Source organism: Castanea sativa, chromosome 10, assembly GCF_040712315.1.
Source record: "Castanea sativa cultivar Marrone di Chiusa Pesio chromosome 10, ASM4071231v1".
NCBI classification, from domain to species: domain Eukaryota; kingdom Viridiplantae; phylum Streptophyta; class Magnoliopsida; order Fagales; family Fagaceae; genus Castanea; species Castanea sativa.
In genome coordinates this window covers 12078885-12102407 of record NC_134022.1, presented here as the reverse complement: position 1 = coordinate 12102407, position 23523 = coordinate 12078885, and the positions used below count along the sequence as shown (strand labels likewise).

At 32.5% G+C, this 23523-nt stretch overlaps 2 protein-coding genes and 1 long non-coding RNA gene across 12 annotated transcripts; 1 reads left to right on the top strand and 2 right to left on the bottom strand.

Annotated features, from left to right (window-relative positions):
• Positions 1 to 282: 282 nt before the first annotated feature.
• Positions 283 to 6221, bottom strand: LOC142612789 (thylakoid lumenal protein TL20.3, chloroplastic). Of its 6 annotated transcripts, none has more exons than XM_075784944.1 (8): positions 5863 to 6221; positions 5571 to 5753; positions 5459 to 5488; positions 5045 to 5100; positions 4477 to 4566; positions 2489 to 2523; positions 2235 to 2363; positions 283 to 667 (listed from the first exon to the last, which is right to left on the bottom strand). In XM_075784944.1, the coding sequence occupies exons 1-8, from the start codon at positions 6003 to 6005 to the stop codon at positions 476 to 478; spliced, it is 858 nt and encodes a 285-aa protein (XP_075641059.1). In that variant the 5' UTR covers positions 6006 to 6221; the 3' UTR covers positions 283 to 475. The 6 variants fall into 6 exon arrangements, with proteins under 6 accessions (XP_075641059.1, XP_075641062.1, XP_075641061.1 ...); XM_075784947.1 differs by having other exon boundaries at positions 5571 to 5773; positions 5863 to 6003; XM_075784946.1 differs by having other exon boundaries at positions 5571 to 5769; positions 5863 to 6002.
• LOC142612788 (uncharacterized) lies at positions 2720 to 4380 on the top strand. Its single transcript, XM_075784943.1, has 2 exons — positions 2720 to 2776; positions 3004 to 4380. The coding sequence occupies exon 2, from the start codon at positions 3041 to 3043 to the stop codon at positions 4028 to 4030; it is 990 nt and encodes a 329-aa protein (XP_075641058.1). The 5' UTR covers positions 2720 to 2776; positions 3004 to 3040; the 3' UTR covers positions 4031 to 4380.
• A 1856-nt stretch (positions 6222 to 8077) lies between the features above and the next one.
• On the bottom strand, positions 8078 to 12830 carry LOC142612791 (uncharacterized). 5 transcript variants are annotated; one of them, XR_012840187.1, is made up of 6 exons: positions 12660 to 12829; positions 12413 to 12523; positions 10980 to 11285; positions 10383 to 10661; positions 10098 to 10208; positions 8078 to 8374 (listed from the first exon to the last, which is right to left on the bottom strand). It is a non-coding gene; the product is annotated as an uncharacterized LOC142612791 (long non-coding RNA). The 5 variants fall into 5 exon arrangements; XR_012840185.1 differs by having other exon boundaries at positions 10383 to 11285; positions 12660 to 12830; XR_012840188.1 differs by lacking the exon at positions 10098 to 10208 and having other exon boundaries at positions 12660 to 12827.
• Positions 12831 to 23523: the final 10693 nt, after the last annotated feature.

Here is a 23523-nt window from a genome sequence, read left to right as displayed (position 1 = left end):
GGTTCTATGACCATCCCTGATATATGTTAACCACCAAGACCAAAGTCTCACAAAAACTACAGTTTAAATATGAAAATTCGGCAATATGGTTGGATAATAGCTAGGCTACCTACAACATAGTGTGATCAAGACTATACATGTTAATGTTCAGCCAAAAGGAACTAATCAAGAAATGGTTACACCCTATCAACAATGTGAACCTGCACTTTGTTTTTCATCGTTTCTCACTTTACAGAACAAAGATGGCATTAGCACATACAAACTATGGCAATTATGGAGCAATTAGACAAAACTGTTTTAAACATAATTTTTCAAAAATTCATACAAATGAATTCACTCTCTTGTTCCATATATTTTACGAAGTTATGGAATCAAGAAGTTTCATTCTGTACTGATTTTTTTTTTTTTTAGTATCCCACATGGATCTATGTTCAGCTACATGAATGTCATTCCCTTTAACGACTGAATCTTGATATTATTTTGCATCACAAAGACCAGTGGCTTCGTCACAAAAACCATCCTTATTAAGCAACTTCTCTGGTGGAGCACTTAATAGAGGAGAAGATGGGGTACCATAAGCATTGCGTCGACTGTTCCCACAACCTAAGCTTACTCTGGTGCTAACCCCCGTAACAGGATTTGTGCCACTTGCATACTTGCAAAGAGCCTACATAAACAAACCCAAAGATTAATAAAAATGTTGAATGAAGTGAGTAATCATTGCATATATGAAATACTCAAGTATATGACAAAACATATGTGTTACATAATCACTTAACCAATATTTTCTTACAAAAACAAATGTTTTCTCTCACTTCAAGTCCATACAGATAAAAATAAAATAAATTAAAAAAACAGAGGATTATGATAAGCTTTAAAAAAAAAAAAAAAGTAATCCAAAGCAATCATATAACAAGATAAAGTTTGTCTAAATAATAGTTAGATTCATCAACCCATATAGCAATCCAAAAATATAAGCTTCAATTTGTTTTCCAAGTATGTTACAACTACTCTCTTGGAAACATGAGAGTGAGCTCTTTCATCAACCCATATAGTTGTGTTTGATATTTCATCAAATACTTGGAGTGCTCAACTTTATACTGCATATGCCTACTGAGTAATGAGCATAAAATAAAACTTTAAGCCTTACCTAGCAGAGGAAGGCAAAACCTTCTAGCTCGAGAAAAGTTTGAATATTTATGTTGGAAGATGAATGTCTATCCAAACACTTAAAATGCTAAGGATCAGCAAATATAACATTTTTTACCCAGCTCGCTGCCAAAGATGCTACAAATCACTGTCACGGAGTCATTTGAGCTATTCTTCTTGATACTAGCTAGTCAATGACACTTACAGAATCCTTATGTAACTTTTCAAGACTAAGACAGCTAATGCTTAATATCAAACTTACCTGAACATTTAGCGTGCTTAAAGTTCAGGTAGGACATGCCTCAATGGTTTGGCGAGTACATGATAAAGGATGTTTTTAAGGCTCAATTACCATCTAGTGTGAGCTGTGCCTCCCAATTTTGCAAAGCACATAATGGAAGTTTGGACCTCAAAGAGACAATATGTATTGATGGATACTCATGAAGAACTAACTTAAAAGAATGGCATATTGGAACTATATATAATTGTTAGAGAATTTTGGCCAAGAGGTCTAAGCTTATTGTATGTAGGCTCATTACTTGTAAAGCAAGTAATTGTAATTCTACTTATATAGTGCAACTACTAACATCCTAAAGTTCAACAACTAATGTCAACCAAAAAGGATATTCCTCTTTTGAAATGTATCTAATTCATCTATCCATACCACATATTTAAAATTTTAAAATCCAAAAATAAAAAATTCTTAACAATGGAAAGGGCTCTCCTTTTTTACATCTCGTTCCAAGTTAAATTACAAATCTAATAACAATGGTACAAATTAGGGTTGCAAAATTAACCCAAACCCATTTGCCTATCCAAACTCGTCCACTTAAATAAGACCCAAACCCATCCAATTATTAATTGAGTTAAGTGGGTATTAACCCAATTAGACATAATTATTATCCAAGCATTATTTTTACAAATCACCCAACTTTAAAATACCCAAAACCATTAAAAATTACCAAAAATACCCCATAAACTTTGAAAATAACAGAAATATCCCATAAACCTAAAATACCCCAAACCCATTCATTTGACACCCTTACAATCAGAACAAAAATAAGCCTATAGCATACAATATATACCTGCTTTTGTGGAAGGTCCAAAACGGCATCACTAAAATCAGCACCTTCAATGAGGGCACCCCCAAGGTCACTGCGGGTGAGAACCGTTCTAGCCAGCACAGCATTTGTCAGATTAGCTTCATTCAACACCTATATAGTAGTATAAAAATTCAGAGACAACATTTATAATTCCTCACAATTTTTTAATCAATCAGAAAATAACACACATTTTCAAAAACAAATTTCATAGTTTTTTTTTTTTTTTTTTTTTTTACCATGCGGTCCATCAGCGTGTCGCTCAAATCCGCACCTGAAAAACGTGAAAAAAAAAAAAAAAAAAAAAAAAAACACCCATAAGTCCATTTTTTAACTACTTCATACGAGTCCTTATACGGCCCATATGAGTCCTATAAGGCTATAACTAATTCATATCAGCCTGGACAAATCGATTTGGGCCTCTAAGCTATAAATATATTCTTTAAACACTAATCTTATTCGGCCTCTGACAGAAAAACAAAACCCTAAAAAAAAGGAGCTACAAAAGAGAGGGAAAATCGATGCAGGTCAGTATATTAAAAAGAAAATCTGTAATTATCGATTTTCAATTTTTTTCTTTGTTGATCTTTATTTTTATTCTCTTGCTTTCCAAATAGAGCATGATTATGGTTTCTGATTTTGTTGATAAAATCAGTTTGTTTTTGTGATTTTTCTTCACTTGGTGTTGATTTTTTTTTTCCTATCCTTGCTTTGTTTACAATAATTGAATCTGGAAAAAAAAAAAAAAAAGCAGTGAATACATTGGCATTTGGGGTTTTTGATATTCAAGAATGGTTTCAAAAACAAGTAGTGCTTCTTCTCCTAGTGTCCCAATCAAGTATAAGCTGAGGAAGGTGATGATTTACCGTGATTTTCCTAAGGGATGTGGTCCATCTAGTAAAGTTGTCCCTAAAGTGTTGCAAGATTCAAAGAAATCATTGATGCTATGCACACTACATGATGTAGAAAAAGAACCCAACAAGCCTATTATGTTGACTCCTTCTCATGAGAAGGAAGGGTCAAGAATTGTGGAACTTGAGAGAGTTGGGTTGCCAAAAGCCATTTATATCTTAAAGCAAGGAACCACTACATTGTCAAAGAAAGATGTGGAAAAGACTTTGAGTATAGCATACCCACCTCGGCAAAAAACTTCAGCAATTCGAAGATTCCCTCCGGGTTGTGGAACTAATACTCTACCAATTAGTAAGGAAGAGGATGGGTTAACAACAGTTGACTCTATGGGAGTTGGATTGCCAAATGCCACTGATACTTTCGGCCATGAGAATGCTAAATTGTCAAAGGAAGATGAGGAAGAGTCCTTGTGCAAATTATATCCGCCTCGGAAAAGAGCTATATTTCGAAGCTACCCTTTAGGTTCTGGATCGGAATCTTCACAAATTATTAGTAAGGAAGATTGCGCGATAGTGGCCATTGATGCTTCTGGATGCAATAATTCGGGTAACAAGAGTTCATATGTGCAAAATGTACAAAAAAGGGTCATGAGAAGCATTGAGGAGGAAGATTGTGTTTTAAGCACTTTCAAGTCCAATCTGCATCATTCTAAGCAAAAGTCCAAAGAATCTGCACATTCTAAGGTGATTGACATGAAGGATAAATCTTTAGGGAATGGTAGAATAGGTAAATTGCAAGAAAATGTTTCTGCTGGTTTGGTACTTCCAGGGCCCAGGATAGTAGTGCAGGCTTTGATGGCTGCGCCAAAATGTCCATGGAGGAGTGGAGGCAAAAGGAAGAGAACCTACAACTGGAGGCAACAGGAATAGAACCTTCAAATCGAATCTAACCGGTGGTACAACCAAAAGTGAAGGAAACAAGCCGTAAATTCCTGTTCTAGATGGATCTAGCATCATTTGAGGGTGAGGTGGAATGAGAATTCTTGATGTAGAAGTACTACATGATGATTTTTCTGCTATCAAAAGATGTTACTTCTGTGATGTTAAAACTTAGCTTCTAGTTGCATGGCTCTGTTATTTCATGTATATGTTGTCTATCACCTGCTATCAAAAGGAGTTACTTTTGTGATGTTAAAATTCAGCTTCTAGTTGCATGGCTCTATTGTTTCATGTATATGTTGTCTATCATCTGTTATCAAAAGAAGTTACTGTCGTGATTTTGGAAACTCTGTTTCTGGTAGATGGCTCTGCTGTTTCATGTAAATATTTTGTCTGCCATTTCATAATATAAATTGTTGAGATGGCAACAAGATTACCTGTAAAATTTGCCTTGTATGCAACTGCTTTCTCAAGGTATGCACCATTGAATGTGGAACCACTAAAATCAGATTCCCTCATATCAGCAGCTGTGAAATTGGCTCTTCTGTATCAGTCATTTAGATTGATTATAAGTTTCTAACCACATGTTTGCACTAAGGAAATCGAATCAAGAAATTTCTGTGTTTGCTACCAAACTGAGCACACAGCACAAATTTAGAAATTCTCCCCTCTTGTTTAGTTGTTTTTTCAAGTCTGTTATAATAATTGAATGACAGGAAAAGAAAAAGAAATCATGTAACAGAGGCATGGATGTTGTAATATGTACTTTTCTTTCCAACAATTTCTTTTCAAATCAAAGGTGCAATAAGAATATTACAATTTTAAATTAGGGTAGATTAAACTTCATGCAGCATTCGAAGAGCTTTAGCATCATATACTTTAAGCCCTTTTTCCATTAGTAAAGCTCCTTTAGCTTAAGCGAGAATGAAAGCAGCCAACGGCATTTGAGGATGTGGCAAGTGCCAACATCCATGGAGAAAGAATTGAAGAAAAAGATCGTTTTACCCTTTTTTCTAGTCCTCTCTCTAACTTTCTTCTTCAATCCTCGTTTGGGTTTGTGTCTATTCACAAAGAGTAATCTTTCAGGTAAAACAGTGATTTTATTTAGTTATATCTCAATAGGTGTTATTGGCACTTGCCGCATTATCAAATTCCGTAAAAGTGAGTGGATATACCTCACAGAGCAAACCATTCTGTAACCACAGGTTAGCTCCATATTTGAAGGTATACAAATTGGGTGGTATATGTAATTTTCCCTATAAATTACTTAGCTAATTGCGTCTTACACTATTTTAATGTTGGGGCTTTTGTTTCATAAAGCACCAAAACAAAGAAGAATTTGATAATCATCTTGTAACTTCTTTTTATAGATGATGGGCTATATCATGCAAAAATAATGTAGCAGAGATAGAAAATCACCTGAAATTTTCATTCACATGTACAGCTTTCCTGCATAACAAATCGAAAAATTTTACTACTTTCAGAACCCAAAATTTTTTACTAATATACTGTCATCTTGAACTAATTATACCTGAGGTCCGCAGAACCAAATTGAGCTGCTGAGCCTATCCCAAACTCACCACGAGTAGCTGCCTCAAACTTATTGAGATCAGCAAGAGCAGACATGTTGGAGCTGAAGGTAATAATTGCAGCTGCCAGCGCTGTGGAAACAACTTTCCTCCATTTCTTTGATTCTGAGTGGGCAATCGAGTACCTAGTTTCAGAACAATCTTTCTTTTCAAGCAAAATTCAGTAAGCTATGAACTATTATCCATATGTTGAGAATGGCAACTTATGCTAGAGCCTAGAATATATGTACTTACCGTGAAAAGTCTTTAATCTTTGGGTCTATCTGACTGACTATAGCAAAAGGCTTTGAGAGGGGCTGCTGGGAATTCGCAACCTTTGAATTTGATGATGAAATGCCAAGAGATTTTATGGATAATGCGGAGATAGAGAATGCCATTACCAGTTTTCTTATGTTCTGCAAAAGATGCAAGACAGAGTGATGTAAAGGGAAGGGAGTGTGATAATTGGTTTTGGATTAACTCACATATGAGATGCTCCTTTCCCTGCAACCAGTTATTTTGCAAGCAGAGGATTGGTTGAGATGAGCACACATGTTCCTTTGGATTTTGGTTGTTGTTATGCCACTTGTTGGTCCTTAAAGTAGTCAACATGTCATGGGAAACCTTTTTATCCTCTGTTAAATATTTTTAACTAAAACATTTTAAGAGAAATCTGTATATATTTTAATGTTTAGCTGTGTTCCTAAAAATATACTAGAAAATATTTTTCACCCTCACAACAAATCATAAGGGGTAAATTATAAGTGATAAATTATTATTGGTTCTAATTTAAATTCATCACGTAAATTACTTTTTTTGTTCACCTATAACAACCTACCGCTTAAGTTTGTTTTAAAAATATTTTGAAAAATCTTGTGGACATAGCATTTTTCCATTTTTAATACTTTTACAATTATTTACTAAATTTAATTTTTTTTAAATCATATTTTATTTATTATATTTTTATTAATTTCTTATGTTATGTTGTTATTATATATATATATATATATATATATAGAGAGAGAGAGAGAGAGAGAGAGAGAGAGAGATTATTTATGTTTTTATCTTTTAATTATATGGACACATACATGTCATTTCCCAAAAACAACCAAATTTGATGTGTGTGTTTCTCAACAAAAAAAAAAAAAATATTCAGTGTTGTTGAGTCGTCCCATATCGGTAAGGTGTGATATTGAGAAGGGGTCTATCACTTGATTTGCGACACTAATTGCCGCATGCAATTTCGGTGTTGGCGTGTGAGTGTATTTCCTTATCTCATCACATTTCCCTTATATATACTAGCTTTTAACCTGCACTATACGTGGGAACTTTTTTATTTACATTTATTAGAAATAATTTTTTTAATAATATTTAAATACACTTCTACCACATACTAAAGTGACAAATGTTCTTTTAAAGTGTCATGATTGACTGATCTCTTCCTCAACATGGATTAAAAAGGTAAGTATAAGATACAAATTCATCTCGAATTTCAATTGTAACCTAAAAGGCAATAAGATGGAACTAATATATCTTCACATTTTGGGTTGGGCTTGAGATTAAGATCACATATTCCTATCTCTTCCTTCTATAATTGCATAATAATGATGATGATGATGATGATGCATCATCACACCAAGAAATTCAAACATGCAACACTGTTAGTGAGATTCGAGTGCTAAGGATCCAAACTTGCAAGATAAATAGCTTACTACTTCCTAGAATTCTATTAGTTCTTTGGTTTCTTGAGTTCGAAATAGGAACATATAAATCACTGTTTCTTGTGAACACTGAACATTCCTCAAATATTTTCTGACTTGTGGTGGTATATGTAGGTTTTTCTTGAGATTAACTGTTTCTCTAGTGCCTAAATCAAGTTTTGAAGGCATTTGGTTATCGAGCTATGAGAGCTCTTCAACTTTTGATCACAACTACACTCTGTTCGCATTTAGCCAAAAAATAAAATAAAATAAAACATTTTGTTTGCACTCATTTCATTTGTTCCTGCTACCTTCCAATCAACCAAATTTTTTTTCCCCTTACTATTTTTTGCCTGTCATGTCCCTTTCGTGAGGAATGAATATAGACCTTTGTAGATTTCGTTCAAACCCAACATTTATATATTGCACAAAGTAAATGTATCTTAGAAGCTTTATAAGAAACTAAAAAAAAAAAAAAATCATAAATGCATCTAGACCACAAAGTTTGATAAGAAACTATGTTTTGTTTAAGCTACTTTAGGATACAAATTTTCTCAACCTCATTAATTTAAGACATATTCTCCATACCCTATCCATTCAATAGATGGTTAATTCAATTTCACAACTCCTACTAAACCATACTAACTAAAAAAGAAAAAAAAAAATCCTATTGAAGTCTAAACATATATGCATTTTTTTAACACGACATACATACCAACCAAAAAACTACACACAACATATTGTTTATAAACCAAATTATTAGTTGTATGTTAATGGACAAAGAGAATGTTAATTTTGAGATTTTGCTGAGAAATTATATATGAACACTTTTAGTTTCTATGCAAATGCTTGTTCAGTTACAAAAATGATTTCTTAATTCCTTACTATAAGTGGCTAAAGTAAGATTCTACCAAAATTAAGTACAGATATTGAAGAAAGAATCTTGTGCTCAATTTGAGCTCCAAATCACAGTGGTTTCCCCCTTTAAGCCATAGTGGTTCATACTTCTCTTTTCACAGTTCCCAGAGTTGCTTACCATGGGAGCAATCAACAACACATGAAGTCCCCTACAAAAGGATAAAAAAGAGTCAAACTACAAAAAATTAATTTATACTAGCATGTGATAGCATTTTCACTTATTTTAGAAAATTCTCTTGGTGGGAAGCAAACAATCTACTTGTGATTATAAATGCTTACTTATAAAAGAATGCCCTAAGAGAGGAAACACCATGGCTCATTAAAGTTTAAAGATTTTACAGAAGAAAAAGCTATTAATACTGGATTAGATATATACATATATTTTTTGATATGTTTGGTTCTAGGTTGAGGGCGAAGGGAAGATTTGAACTAAGGAATGTGGATTCACTCCTGCTACCCACTAATAATGTATCCCTTAGAGTGATCTTACAATTGTTGCAAATTTTATTATATAGTCCTTACAAATTGATGTGCCAACTTTTGAACAAACAACTAAGCAATTTAGGAATTTATTATGTTATTAATGTAACGCCAAACACATTCATTGCCATGTCAATTGTAAGCTTTTGTGGAAAATTGGTAGTAACTTTAGCATTTTTTTATCTTTGAATGTCTAAATAACTAATGTAGTGTCACTGAATTGAATGTGCAATTCCCAAAATTTTCTCACACTTTTTTCCCCCAAGAAAGAGATGAAAATAAATAGAAAAAAAGAAAACTGGAAGGCACTCTCTTTCTATACTGTTTACACTCAATTCTTTTGCTTCTTTGACTAATTATTTTATGATCCCTCTAAAGGTCAAAATGGACACATCAATATAAAATCATCTGAAATAATGGAACCTGGAAAATGTGTTAACCATCCAAACACTAATTTATAAAATGTCTTAATCATCCCTAAGTTTACTCACTGAGCTGATGAAGGGTGCTACAAACACTAATCTAAATCCTTATCCATCATAATTTATCCTCAAAACTAACCACATACCACTTTGACTCCAAGAAAAATTATGAAAAGACCAGGGTAAAAATTCTAAAATTTTAAACCTCCCACTCATATCAAACTTATAAATAACCTAAAATTTACACGTGCAAAAATGTTGCTTTATTATTAGGGGGGGAAATTAGAGTCAAAGATTATCTGCATAGATCAGACTGTTTAAACCCAAAATCAAACTTCCACCTTAATGGTAATATGAAACTCACATATCTTTCCCTAATTGCAAGCATAAAACCATACCTAGATATGCAAAAATTTTCCATCTTGATCAACGGATCATTTTTTTTTTTTTTTTTTGAGAAGATGCAGTGGATCATTTAAAACTTGATATGCTTCACCTAATACTACAAACATAAAAAAAATAATGAATGAAGTTGCATAAATATAAAGAATAAAATGCATGGTTTATCATTGTCAACCAAGTTCTAAGGGAAAAAGTATTGAGAAGGGGGCAAAAAAAGATTTTTTTTTCTAATTCATTTAAAATAACATATGTACGTAGGAAAATCAAGGAAGAGAGATTATCTTTTGCTCACTATAATAATTTCACACATCAATAGAAGACAGATGGCAAAGTAAAACACCTTGCATCAAACAACTGAACTTATAATTCTACTTTAAATGTTGCCTAAATTTTTAAGCAACTTTAGTATAATTTACGTCAAGGGCCATTCATCTCTCAAAGAATACACGAAATTAAAACCATAAGAAGAATATAAAAATACGAAACTTTATATCCAACTAAACTGAAAAATCCTCAAAGAATACGAAATTAAAACCCAGAAGAAAAATATCAAACTTCTAGGAAATACCTCTATAGATTTTTCTCTGCCTTTTGGTTTCTTAAACTGCTTCAACATTAATGTTGGCAATGGAAAAGAATACTGAATACACCAGATTATTCAATTCCACAAAAACCAATTCTAAATAGAATAGAAGAAGATTAAGGAAGAAAATGTCAAGCACATAGGTAAAGAGAAACTGCCTAAACTTTGATAAATAAATAAATAAATATATATATATATATATTTATTTATTTATAGATATAGATATAAGAAAGGAAAGAAACAATGGTAATTTATGAATAGCATACTTACTTGGTTATGAACTCTTACTGCAGAAAAGAATGTTCCACTATTTAACGGTGGCTATAGGCTGGTGGAGACAGCCCTCTGTTCTATCTCTCCACGCTTTACAATACCCATACCCTAATAACAACTCAGGTGGTAGTATTTGAGCTTCTTACCCAATTCCATGAATTATTGGAATCCTTTTAACTTGAAGTAATAAACTAAAACAGTTGGACTTATAAATAAACCACGGTATATGTTAACCATATGCAGTTGTAGTGGTATGCCAAAGATCCAACCAATAACCTAAGACAAAAGAATCATTAATTGACCATGTTCCAAAATTATTCCAACTATCCAATTACCTAATTAAACAATTCTAAATCGACACAATAAGGAAAATTAGTGATTTCATATGCATGCAAAATGAACAATATCTTCCTAAAATAAAAATAATATCTTCCTAAAATAAAAATAAAAAAGATTGTTTTCCGTAATTGTTTCAAAGCCCTAAACAAATACTACAACTCCATACAACATACCACAGTTTCAAGCAGCAAAGTTATTAAATGTTAAAAAGTAGACTACCATATCCTTTCCTAAGCTTGGTGATAGTATAAGTACCTGCTCCAATGAATTGAAATTATCGGCAATTCTTGAATACCTCCTGTCTAGTCTCCTTCTGTGATCAAAATCCTCGGCACCAACACCATAATTTTGTGATTTATAGTCTTGGGCAAGAGCATAATACTGTTGCGTATATGATTGTTGGGGCGGCACATAGTTCTGACTTTCTTGGTCAAACAGAGACTGATATAATCCACCCCACGTATTAGAAGAAGAAGAAGAAGAAGAAGCAGTCGAACGGATAGATGAAGTTTGCCTCCAACTCCCGGCCTTCGAACTCTTACCACCCATTCACTCAATTCTCTACAAAGAAAAGATTACCCAAAACTTCTTAACAATGCAAGCCAACCAAAAAAATCCCAAATTCAATAACAACCCCAAATCCGCCTAATTCTTGTCTTTCAAGATGCAACAAACTAATAGACCAAACCAAACCAACACCTAATAAGCAAGACCCACCAAAGAAATACACAATAACACACCCCCAAATCTGCCTACTTCTTTTCTTTTCACAATGCAAGAAAGAAGCGGATAAACCAACTCCCAAATTTGCCTACTTCTTTATTTCTTTTTCACAATGCAAAACACTATTAAACCAACCAAAAAAAAAAAAAAAAAAGCGTTTATGTAACTTAAAAAGCAAGACCCACCAAAGAAATCTTCTAGTGAACGCCGTTTGCTATTTATATAGAATTTTTTTTTTAAGTCAATAATAATCAAAGGCGGTTCCTTTAGCGTAAGCTGTATACGACTTTATTACGTAAGTGACTTATAAAAGTAAAAGAGCAAAACCCTCCAGCTTAAGCTTCATCGGATAAATACAAAAAATCCACACATACAAAACACCATAATCATAACACAGCACAAACAGAAAACAATATTGTTACGTAAATTTTTTTAGAATTCCCCACAAAAAAAAAAACAAAAAACAAATAGAGCAAACAAAATTACAGAATTCCCAAAAAAAACAAAACACATAAAAGTAAACAAAATTACAAGGGAGTTTGTTACTAACAACAGCAATCTCTTAATATAGCAACATAACAGCCAAATGGGTCAGCAAGAAACACTGCAAAAGACACAACGCATTGGTTGGAGGTTTTGTGAGAAGAAAATAAAAGAGGGAGAGGCAAATTGTTGCGCGTACGTTGAGGTTGTCGTTGAATGGAGCCGGAGATGGGAGGTGTTGGACCAAAAATGTAACCCTAAACCAAAATCAAGTCTTTTAAAAGACTAAATCATATTTAAAATTGAGGAAAAAAAAACGTTTTGACCAAGAATCCAAAACCCCAAAACAAAACGAATCAAATCTAAACCTAGCCAACAAAAAAACTCAATCAAAAGTAACATTTCATACCCAAACCTAAAAAATGGAAAAAAAAAAAAAAAAAAAAAAACAATGTACGGGGTCCAATCGATGCAGTGTTTACCGTTCTAGCTCTTTCTCTGTTTCTTTGTCCGCGTCCCAGACCTCATTTTCTCTCTATTTCATCGCCTCTCTCTTTCTCAGCCGCTCTCTGTTTCATCGCCTCTCTCTATTTCTGACCCAAAATACCAATCTATTAATCAAAACCAAATCTGACCCAAAATACCAATCTAAATCATAATTAACACCCAATTGATTCTCCAAATAAAAACCAAAAACCCTAAATTTTTAAATTTAAAACAGAACTTTACCATTAGCGATTCCGATAGTCGGGTAGTGAGTGGAGGCTTACGGTGATGGTAGAAGATTTGGGCGGCGCCCTTCTCTCTGTCTCTGTCTCTCTTTTCTCACAATCTCTTTTGCTCCTTTCTCCGTGTAGCAGTCGTTTTTTCTTTTTCTTTTTTTAAGCGGTTAGTTTCCTTTCCTTTTATTGCTAGGGCTCCCAAACAGTGTTTTGGCGGAGTGAAACATTATCATTTATCACTTTTAAACAGTGTTGTAACGTTACCAAACAATATAATGTATTGTTTTTTAACTTAAATGTCTCTTTCTCATCAAAAAAAAAAAAAAAAATTAAACGTGTCTGAATTTTAGATAGGCAGTTATCCTATTTATCAGCACCTTCTTAATTGTAGGAACTAACTTTCTCTCAGCTTCTGTATATATATATATATATATATATATATATATATATATATATATATATATATCTGTGTGTGTGTTTCTAAAAAAAAAAGATACTCAGTGTTGTTGAGTCGTCCCACATCGGTAAGGTGTGATATTGAGAAGGGATCCGTCACTTTCTCCGCAACACTAACTGCCATATGTAGTTTTGGTGTTGGCGTGTGAGTGTATTCTCTTATCTCGTCCCCATTTCCCTATATATCTATGTGTGTGTGTTTCTCAAAAAAAAAAAAAACTAATTAATTATTATTTTTACAAAAAAATTTGACAAAATATAGCGTCAACTTGGTTCAAACTTCAAAGAATATGCTAACCGATTGGGAAATAGTGTTTTTTTTTTTTTTTTTTATAACAGAAAATCTGATTGGAACATAGTGTTATAAAAGATGTTGCATCTTTCATGTATTATTGATTATTTTTTTAAATTAATTTTCTTGTCCTTATATTTAATCTTGTCTTAGAACATTCATATCAAGAATGCTATAATACTATAAACACTATTAATAATAACTAACACACAGAAAAAAAAAAAAAAAAAAAACATTACATCAAACATGTCAAATGCTAAAAAATTTTACACCGAGCTACTGTGAACTGTCATCTCTAGCAGCTGACTATAATTGAGTGTCAAAACCAAATATTTTTTTTAATCCTCACACACATGTGCTGTAACACCCCAACTCAATTTTATAGTTAAACTATGTGTTGGAGTGGTCAAGTATTATTACTATTATTTTAAGCTACTTTCTTTCTATAATTAATAGAAGAGTATTTAATAAACATATTATTTTATAATGTCATTGAATAAGAATTGTAAAGATTATAAATAATTGAATGGCTATTTGTATTATATATATATATATATATATATATATATATATATATATATAAGTATAAGTATATACAAAACTATATTAAGTGGTTAATTTATTAGATATATAATTGTTGGTGTTTTATTAAGTGTTTAAGGTAAGTGTTAATATGTAAAATTATTTTATAGTTTGGGCCTTTATAGAATATAAGCTTGTCAGGGGGTGGAAAGTGAATTTAAAAAAAAAAAGTTGCAAAATGTGAGTCATCAACTCACTTTTTCCTTACCAAATACGTCCCAAAAAGTGTCTGTTTGTTTGCACTTTTAGAAGGCAAAAAGCGCGTTTTGAAACCCAGAAGGTTCTTTGGCTGCACCAGAAGGTTCAGCCCTCATTCTTCTTTCCCTATTCCTTTTCTTTGTTCTTATCTCTTTGTTCTTTCCTTGTACTTACACGACAGCACTTCATTTTTCTTCTTTGACTTTCTCAAGCAACTAGTAGACTCAAGAACACTCATGCCCACAGGTCCAACGCCAAATGAAAGAAAAAACTCTCAACTCTTCTCTCCCTTTCACATCTACGGGGCCAACAGCAACAAGAAGTTCTTTCCATTCTTCCCAAGTTTTTGTTCCCAACTTAAAGCTAGAGTGATTCTAGTTCTATCACTCCAAGAAATCGGTGTCTAGGGTAAGGGGAAAATCTAATTTTTTTAATCTATTGTTCATTTTAAACTTAAGTGATGGTTATATGATTTTGTATATGAGTGTGTTGGATTTTAGAGATTGTTGATTACTCAAATATAAATTGAATCATTGTTATGCTTGCATGTGCTCCTAGATGATAGACTAAGATAAAATCTGTTATGGGTAAGTGTTAAAGGAGTAAAATAGCTAGATAAATTTTATGGAATTGCTATTTGAGGTGCTGAATGTGTAGTTGATTCAGTAATTTAAGTTTTTTGAGAGTTAGTTCATGAACTTGTTAAGGGTTGCACTTACTGGTTAACCTGTTTGGTTATTATAAAAACTGTATTTTTATAGGACAGTTATGGGCAAAAGGTTTATTGGAGATTATTATATAATATGTCTAGTATGTGTGTAGTAAATTTCATATGAAAATGTCATCGTTTGATAATTGTTTGTGAATTTACAAGAAAATGTTGCAAAGCTGTCATTGTGATAGATTATGCATTTACACATGGAAAATTATGTAATAAATCGTATACAGTGAATTAGAATTCTAGGAGTAGTTGGTATGAATGCTAAGACACATATGGTTATAATGAAGATGGTCTCACAGCATTTGGATCAATATAAAAATAATGGTTTAATTTCTAAGTTGCATAAAATTCTGTCAGGACAGATTTGAGTATGCTGTATTGTATGATTTTTAGTAAATTATAGTTTAGGCGTTGACTCTAAAATTGATATGGTCTTTACTAGACATCCAGAGGAGTTTCTCTGTAAAATTTCATGAGGATTGAATGTGTTTAAATAGCCCATTCGTATTTTACAAATGAGGTATATGCTGTTGAAATGAGCTGTAAACAGTAAATGATAACTCTGACTTTGAGGATTTAATTCTAAAGTTAGGGTGAATGTTTTGAGCTATAATTTAATATGCTTATCATTTAAAATGTCTAAATCATAGATATATTTTTATAACTAGGCTCAAGATTTAGTTCTCAAATGAGGGGTTCTAAACCACTCGATTGTTGTTTTTATGAAGCTGTTTTGTTCAATGTGCTGTATGTTGCCTTGTGTAAGTTGATGCATGCACCATTGCTTCCGATCTCAAACACATTCTGAATTGATTTTAAAGTTGTTTGACATGGTCTGAATATGAACATTAAAATGATGGTTTTTCTTTGTTTGGTACATCATTTGTTGATGTGTGCATTGTATGTTTAGGGAACCTCGTTGAGGTAGGATTATGATTTCCTTGATTTTAAGATATAGGTTTTGAGATGAATGTGTAAGTTTATGATAAGGAGTAATTGATAGTAATAAGTTTTGGTATTTGGTTTAGGTATTACTAGTACCCAAGTCATAAGATTATTTTAAAGTATATTATACATTAAAAGATTTTTATTAGAGATATGACATATAATCATGTTTCAGACAAAGATATGTTCGTGAGTTATCGAAACTTTATGTATATGATTTAAGCATATTGATGCTATTACTAATTCCATGAATATGATGTTTAAGGAAAACAATGGAAATACTTTTATTATGAAATGTTATCCAAACTATGAATTTCAGTATGATGTATAAGTATGAAATGTTTTCGGGCTATGTCCTCTGATGATCTGAACTCTGCCAGTAGGGGTTTAATCACTGGTTTTCCATGAAAAATGTTATCTGATTGGCCATTAAAAGTGGGACTAGCTTTGTTGTACCTGCCCTTGTTGGTTACGACAAACTTGTGGAGGATGTCAACCTACCTCCATGGTTGAAGATATGTATTATGATATGATCTCAAGAAACCTGGCATTGTGGGGAATGCTAGATATCTAACACAGTGGTGCTAGAAGCCTCCCAAATAAGTACAGACTTATCAGATATGAAATAACCAATATGTTATAAACAGCTATATTATTTTATTGATCATGAGATAATGAATTGTTTAAATGCATTATAAAAAATTAAAAGCTCTCATGAAAAAAAGTTTATAATGAAAAGAAAAGTTGTTCTTTAAAGATAAAGGTTTCTAAAGTTCTATTGTGCTTTAAAGATAAAGAATCTGATGAAAAGGTTTTAGTGTTCTTTAAAGATAAAGCTTCTTATAAATTTATGTTAAAAAGTCATCAGAAATCTGTTCTTTATGAAACGTTAAGTTTTATGACTATGAAAGTTATAATATTATACGAGAAGAAGTTTATAAAGAAAAGTCTTCTTATTCGTCAAGATGTTTCTAGTTTGAGACAAAGTTACCAAGTATTTGATTTAAGTTAAAATGATTATTTTGTAATGAGAATATATATATATATATATGTGTGTGTGTGTGTGTGTGTGTGTGTGTGTGTGTGATTTTGAACAATCAATATTATATATGGTGACTTTGTAAGAAATAAAAGGAATTCAGCCTGAAAGGTTTTGGTAACATTATTCTGATAAGAAAAAGGAGAACAATTATTTTCCTATGAAAAACGTATAAGTTATTATTATAAATAGTATAAAATTCTATGTAGGAAAAGATGTTCTCCTATTTAAATAATCGTGAAATGAAATGATTTGATTTACATGCATTCTTATTAAATTCTTATGTATCTTATCCTTACTGAATTGTGTAACTCACCCCTTCCACTCTTTTAGCCAACAAGTTTTATTTTGGAACAGAGGGAGCCTTAGTCGAGTTTTGGAAGAAGTTGGTTTTAGTTTTAAAAATATAGATCCCAAACGAGCAATTTGATATTTAGTTTTATAGTATTGTGTATTTTAGGATCTAATGAAAGTTGTATACCTTAAAGTATTAAGAGATGTATCATGTGAAATTTAGAATTTGATTAACTAGTGGATTTTGTTATTCTTTGAGTACAATGTAGATGCTCTGAATGTCAAGTGAAAGGTTATATCACTTAAGTAAAGAAACAAGAATGATAAGAAAGAAAGAAACTTTTGTAAAAGTTAAGTTGGTTCTTGTTAATATCGGGTTTAAACTTGATATTAGCATGCTGGTCATAGTCACAAATCCGGGTATCGGGTTTGGGTCGTGACATGTGCCATCTCCCTATTTCTCTATTTCTCACATGTAACGCTACCTCCTTCCCTTTTCTTTTCTGGTTCTCACTCAACTCGTGTCTCTCTCACTCTCTTAATATTTTCGAAGCTCTGGTCCACCTAAAGCACCTAGACTCCGAATCAGAACCCGACAGCGCTAAATCTCGATGCCACTACTTGGTTTCACCACCTGTTGTTGACCAATCAATTTTGTTTTTCGTGGTTCTAAGTTTGTGAAATTTGCTCTTCATAGGTCTGGGTTTGTGAAATTTGTTCTTGGTGGTTTAGTAGTTGTGGGTTAGAGTTTGTGATTTGGTTGTGATTTGATTTTGGGTTTGTGATTTGGTTTTGGGTTTATGGTTTGGTTTTGAGTTTGTGACTTGTTTGTAATTTTGGTGGTTGGGGTTTGAGGTTGTGGGCACTAACAACTGTGGTAGTGGGTGTGGGTGATGGTGGCAAGTGGCAGTGGGTGTGGGCAATGAAAACAGGTTTCAATTTTGCAGTGGCTTGGGTTTTCTGATGGTGGGTGGTGGCTTAGGTTTTCTAATGATGGTGGTGGCAGGCAGTGGCCTTGAGTGGTGGGTTGGTTTTTTTGTTTGGGAGAAAAGATATATACACAGAGAAAGAGAGAGGGAGAAAGAAAGAAAGAGGAAGAGGTGCAATGAGAATATAAAAAAAATTATTGGCCGGTCTGAGAAAGGGAGAGGTTCAAGGTTTTTTGGGTCGAACTGAGGTTCAACCGAAGTCAAATCGCAATGTGTTATTTAATTTTTTAATATATTTGATACTTAAATTGGTTTATATTTATTAATTTCTCATTCCTGACCAACAAGATATGCGTGGCCCAATAGTTTGCATGTTGGAGATGTTATTTCACTTGCTAAGAGCAGATTCAAGTTCAGCCAGCAGCATATTCTCATTAAAATATCTCCCCCCCCCCCCCCCCCTCCCAAAAAAAAAAAAAAAGATAAAAGAGGATAAACTATTAACACACACAAACAAAAACAAAAACAAGAACAAAAAAACAAAATAAAATAAAAATTGACGGAGCAACTAGGCATAAAGATATACTATTTGGAGATTGGGGCCATCAACCATGGCAAATTGTGAAATGTTGACAAATAAATATGCCGAGTGGCCCGTTTCATCTGCCCAAGAAGAGAGCCCAATCTAATTAGTATTGCGGTAAATGAACATATCCGTTGTAATGGGCCTTGGTCAGCATAAGACTAATTGATGATTCATTTTTGGCAACCATTTGGGGGCGGTCTCAGTTTGTGGATTTCGCTGCTGAGTCAAGCTTGAGCTTGGGCCAAAAATTATGTGGCTAGTTTGAACATTTAAGTTATTTAACACCTTCTTTCTCCACAAAAAAAAAAAAAGTTATTTAACACCCAAGGTGACACTTTTTTATATTTTTAACGTATTGACCGATCCTTTTGTAGTGACTTTGAATCAATAGGCCTCTCATTTTGTTCGAGGCAGGCCACATAGAGAATGAAATGCAAAAATAGGGGAAGGGTTCCAAACCTTTTTTTTGGTTTAAGGGCTGCTCGACCAACTGAAGTACCAAAAGCTTTTGGGGCTTAGGTGATTTTGGTGATGGATAGTGGTTATGAAATCAGTTTTGCATCAAATGATGAGCCCATGCGCTAACTTTCTCTTTTATTGGCGCCAGATAGGTAGGCTATTGGATTAAGTCGAAAGCCTACCAATGCATAAAGGTTCTGATTCGAGCGAAAGCCAGAACAGGGAAGGTGAGAACATCTTGATCGAAAGCTCCACTGTTCTGAATAGTTAGAAAGACTTTTCAAAATTCGATCAAATCGATCGAGAATCTCATCATCTATTAGATATTCATGGTTCAAATTTTATTTCCTTAACTATCAAATTGTAATAAATAAAAAAAAACAAAAAAAAAACCCCATGATCAAAATTCAAACAATTGATACTCAACTTAACTCAGTTATGCTTTATAGTTTTATAGTTCTAATCACTATTTTTAAACCTAAATCGGACCGGCTGGTTCGGCTGGGTTAACTGAGAAACAATCTTTGGACCGATTTTGTAAGACACGAATCAGCTATATCATTATTTTGGAATACTAAAAGAGAGAACATGTTCAAAAAGCTAACGGTAATAGAACTATTCAGCATTTTCTCTCTACTATTTCCTTCACCATTTTCGTTTTTCTTTACAAATACCACATAACCACATTATAGGGAAATTTTAAAATGTTCTATGCTCTATTTATATTCTCGATTAAAATTATAAAAAATTCAATACACAAATCCCCAACCCCCCCCCCCCCAAAAAAAACAATTGAGCTTGCTCCCTAAAAAAAATGAGTTCCTTTAATTATTTTTCTTAATCTTTTATGGGGGACCTTTCTTAATGGGAGATGTTTGGCATATGACATATTGAGGCTAGTGAAGATCAATATAAGTATGAAACTGATTTTCATTGTTTTCTGTGAGATATATTTATAAAAAATATAAGTATGAAACTGATTTTCATTGTTTTCTGTGAGATATATTTATAAAAAAAAAAAAAAAATTAGTTTTAAAAAAAAAAAAATTGGTTCAAATTTACACTAAATATATTCCCTTAATATAATAGTTTTATCTTTGGTTTTTTTTTTTTTTCAAATACTATTCTCTCCAAAATTAAGTTGTTAATTTTCAAATGCATTTCCCACAAGATGCTGGGTTTATTTTTGACATTTTCACTTACATATTCTTTCCAAAAAATTTCTATCGTCTTAAAAAAAAAAAACTCCTCCCAAATATTTTTGGACTTTGATTCAATGTTGTCAATTCTATCCCAATAGTCATTCCAATTTGTTGGTTGAAATGAAATAATATTTTGATACTAGCTAGTCTATTTTGACACACTACTTTGGGGTTATTGCTAATTGTGTGTGTGTATAGTGGTAGTAGTAGAAGTGTAGAACATCATGTGATGAAAAGAAAGAGGGTTGCGGTAAATTGACAGCCAATGTAAAATTTTCAATTTATTATGAAAAACAATATTCTCCATATCATTTATCAATTCAAAATTAAATAATGGACATTTTTAATATCATCATTATATAGCATGTCAAATATGATATGATAAATGGGAAAAGAACACACGTACACATCCTTTATAAAGAAAAAAAATTCATATGTGCATAGGTAATTAAGTATTAAAAAAAACATTCTTAATGGAAATATATATATATATATATAGAGAGAGAGAGAGAGAGAGAGAGAGAGAGAGAGAGGTTTTATACTTGGTGTAACTCCATAAGAGTTACACATTTTTTAAGCCGTAGATTTCTAAAAAATCAAATGGTTAAAAAAAAACACTATTATTCATCATTATATCATTAAATACTTACCAAATTAATAGCATCCTCATTATCTCTTTCCTTATTAATTGCTGATTTTGTGTTTTTTTTTTTTCTCTCACTTTAGTCTTTATTAAGTCCTTTCACTGTAATCTTTTTTTTTTTCTTCTCCTGCAACAGCAATTTATCAAAAGTTTCTACCCTCTTCATCTTTCTAAACTTTCCTTACTTCAGTCAGATTTTTACTCCCCTAAAATAAACCTCTATCACTTTCCCCATCCTTTTTAACAAAATATTTAAGACCACGAATTCTTGAAAATAACTTCTTATTATTTTTACTTTAGATTCCTTGTATCTTGTGTTCCAATTTTATTTCCGTGATTTTTTAAATCTTTTTTAAATGTTTGTTGATTTGCAAAAAATCCTCATCACCTAAGATACAATCTGATTATCTTATCACTAAGGATAGACTTCTATGGACTTAGGACTTGTATTTGGTGTGGTTGCCGGCCGGATATGTCCTTATCTCCATCTCTTGTATTTGAATTGAAACTAGTATGATGATTAGGATCAGTTGAATCCACAACAGGGCTCAAATAATTGAAGCACAAACAATTCTGTTTTTGATAACCATTTGCAGCTTCTGCTATGAATAACAAAAAATATCCTTTCAATTTTTTTTGAAGGAAAAAAAAAATCCTTTCAATTGCTACCAAAAACAAGAGTCAAATACCTTTCAACTGTTCCTTAAAAAAATTACCCAAACTAATCTGAGCCTATCATATACTAAACAAAATATCAAAAAAAATTTGAATTGCATTCTACAATATCAGCGTTTTAATAGATACATATAAACGAATTGTATTTACATATTTAAAATCTCAAACAAAACTACTCAATTACATTGAGTGTGATATATGAATATAAACAATATTTCTTTTTTGGTTAGACCGCATTGAAGCGGCTAGTGAAGGTAGAAGGTCTACCTTTTAATTGCTTGTTGACGAAATGGGAGGTTTGATTGTTTTGTGTATGATAGGTACCGATTTGAAGTTTTTTTTTAATTTCTTTTATTTATTTATTTTAAGCTGCAAATTGAAAGTTATCTGACTTTTTTTGGGTAGTTTTGTGAAATCAATGAAATTGAGATTATTTTTGCAATTTTTTTTGTTAGGTTGTGTTGAAGAAAATATTATCTAGTGGAAAGTAATAAATAAGGAGAGAGAGAGAGAGAGAGAGAGAGAGAGAGAGAGAGAGCTAGTATAAATTAAGTAATAAGATGGAAAACAATAGCATTTAGGATCCGTTTGGTTGGAGGAGTGGAAAAGTGGGAGGATAGAAAATGGTGGGATGATGGAAAAGTGGGAGGATGAAAAAGATTTTATTTTCTCTCCTATTTTTTTGGTTGGGGGTGAAAAAGTGGAGGGATGGAAAAAATGGATTTGAATAAATTTACTCATATACCATTGTTAAAGAATGATACCTGTGAGGACCCGAGGACCCAAAGATCTGAAGACCCGAGGACATACTGAAAGGCATAAGAAGTAGAGAAGAATAAAAGTCACTTTCCCGAGTATGAAGTGGGATGGCTGGGCAAAGGACGAAAGGAAGATTAATGGTATATGGGGTATATGGCAAACATTTGGGTAGGGGCTGGATAACTATGAACGTTGCATTGAATGTTCTACACCAACCATTCTGGCCGCATTGAATACGGAGTACCAGCTTTATCCATTGCATTAATGTAGAAATGACCTAAACAGTACAAAGCACAGAGCTAAAGCTTCTCTCCATTACCGACTACAAGGGAATGGACAAGTGTCAATAGAAGTGGGGGAGTAGATGGAGAGGTGTAGGGCTGAGATAGTAATGGCAAAAGGTATAAATAAGAGAGGAGAGACACAGGAAGGGGGACGTCAAAAAGCTTTGTTGTTGCTACCCTCTCTACAAATTCATTGTTTTAGGATCTTTAATCAAAAACCGTTGTGTTGGTTGCTAAGTCTTCTACCTGATTTTTGGTCCTTACAATACCCAATTAAAACAAAAAAGTGACAAATAACCACACAAAAAAAATCACCCAAATTTATTATAAAAAAAATAAAAATCATATAAAAAAAATCACAACTAGTTTTCTTAAAAAAAATATCACGCCCAGGCCTAGAAAATCAAAAGAAGAAAAAAAGAATAGGAAAAAAAAAAAGAAAATGCAACTGCCACGTAGAAGAAAAAAAAGAAGAAGAAGAAAGAAGGCACGCACGCCCAGGCCTGAAAAAAAAAAAAGAAAAAAGAAAAAGAAGGAAGGCAACGTAGCTACCCAGAAGAAGAAGAAGAAGAAAAAAAAAAAAAACATTACTAAGAAGAAAAAAAAAAAAAATGAAGGTAACTTGAAGAAGTGTGTGTATATGTACTGGCTATTTTTGTCAATCAAGAAAAAGTTTATCCTCACTCAATTTTCTCTCCATTTTTGAGAGAAAACATTTTGGTGGGTTATGGGAGAAAATACTTGGGCCCCACCATTTATTTTCATTCCTCCCCACCCAAACAAACACACTCCAAAAAAATTTTCCCT

What these genes read in the sequence shown, in the direction of transcription:
- LOC142612788 (XM_075784943.1), top strand. Translation starts at nt 3,041, where the DNA reads ATGGTTTCAAAAACAAGTAGTGCTTCTTCTCCTAGTGTCCCAATCAAG.
- LOC142612789 (XM_075784944.1), bottom strand. Translation starts at nt 6,005, where the DNA reads ATGGCATTCTCTATCTCCGCATTATCCATAAAATCTCTTGGCATTTCA. An exon ending in CATGTGAATGAAAATTTCAG is followed by an intron (nt 5,101 to 5,458) that starts GTGATTTTCTAT and finishes CTTTGTGAATAG; the next exon opens with ACACAAACCCAAACGAGGAT. An exon ending in ATACAAGGCAAATTTTACAG is followed by an intron (nt 2,524 to 4,476) that starts GTAATCTTGTTG and finishes CACGTTTTTCAG; the next exon opens with GTGCGGATTTGAGCGACACG.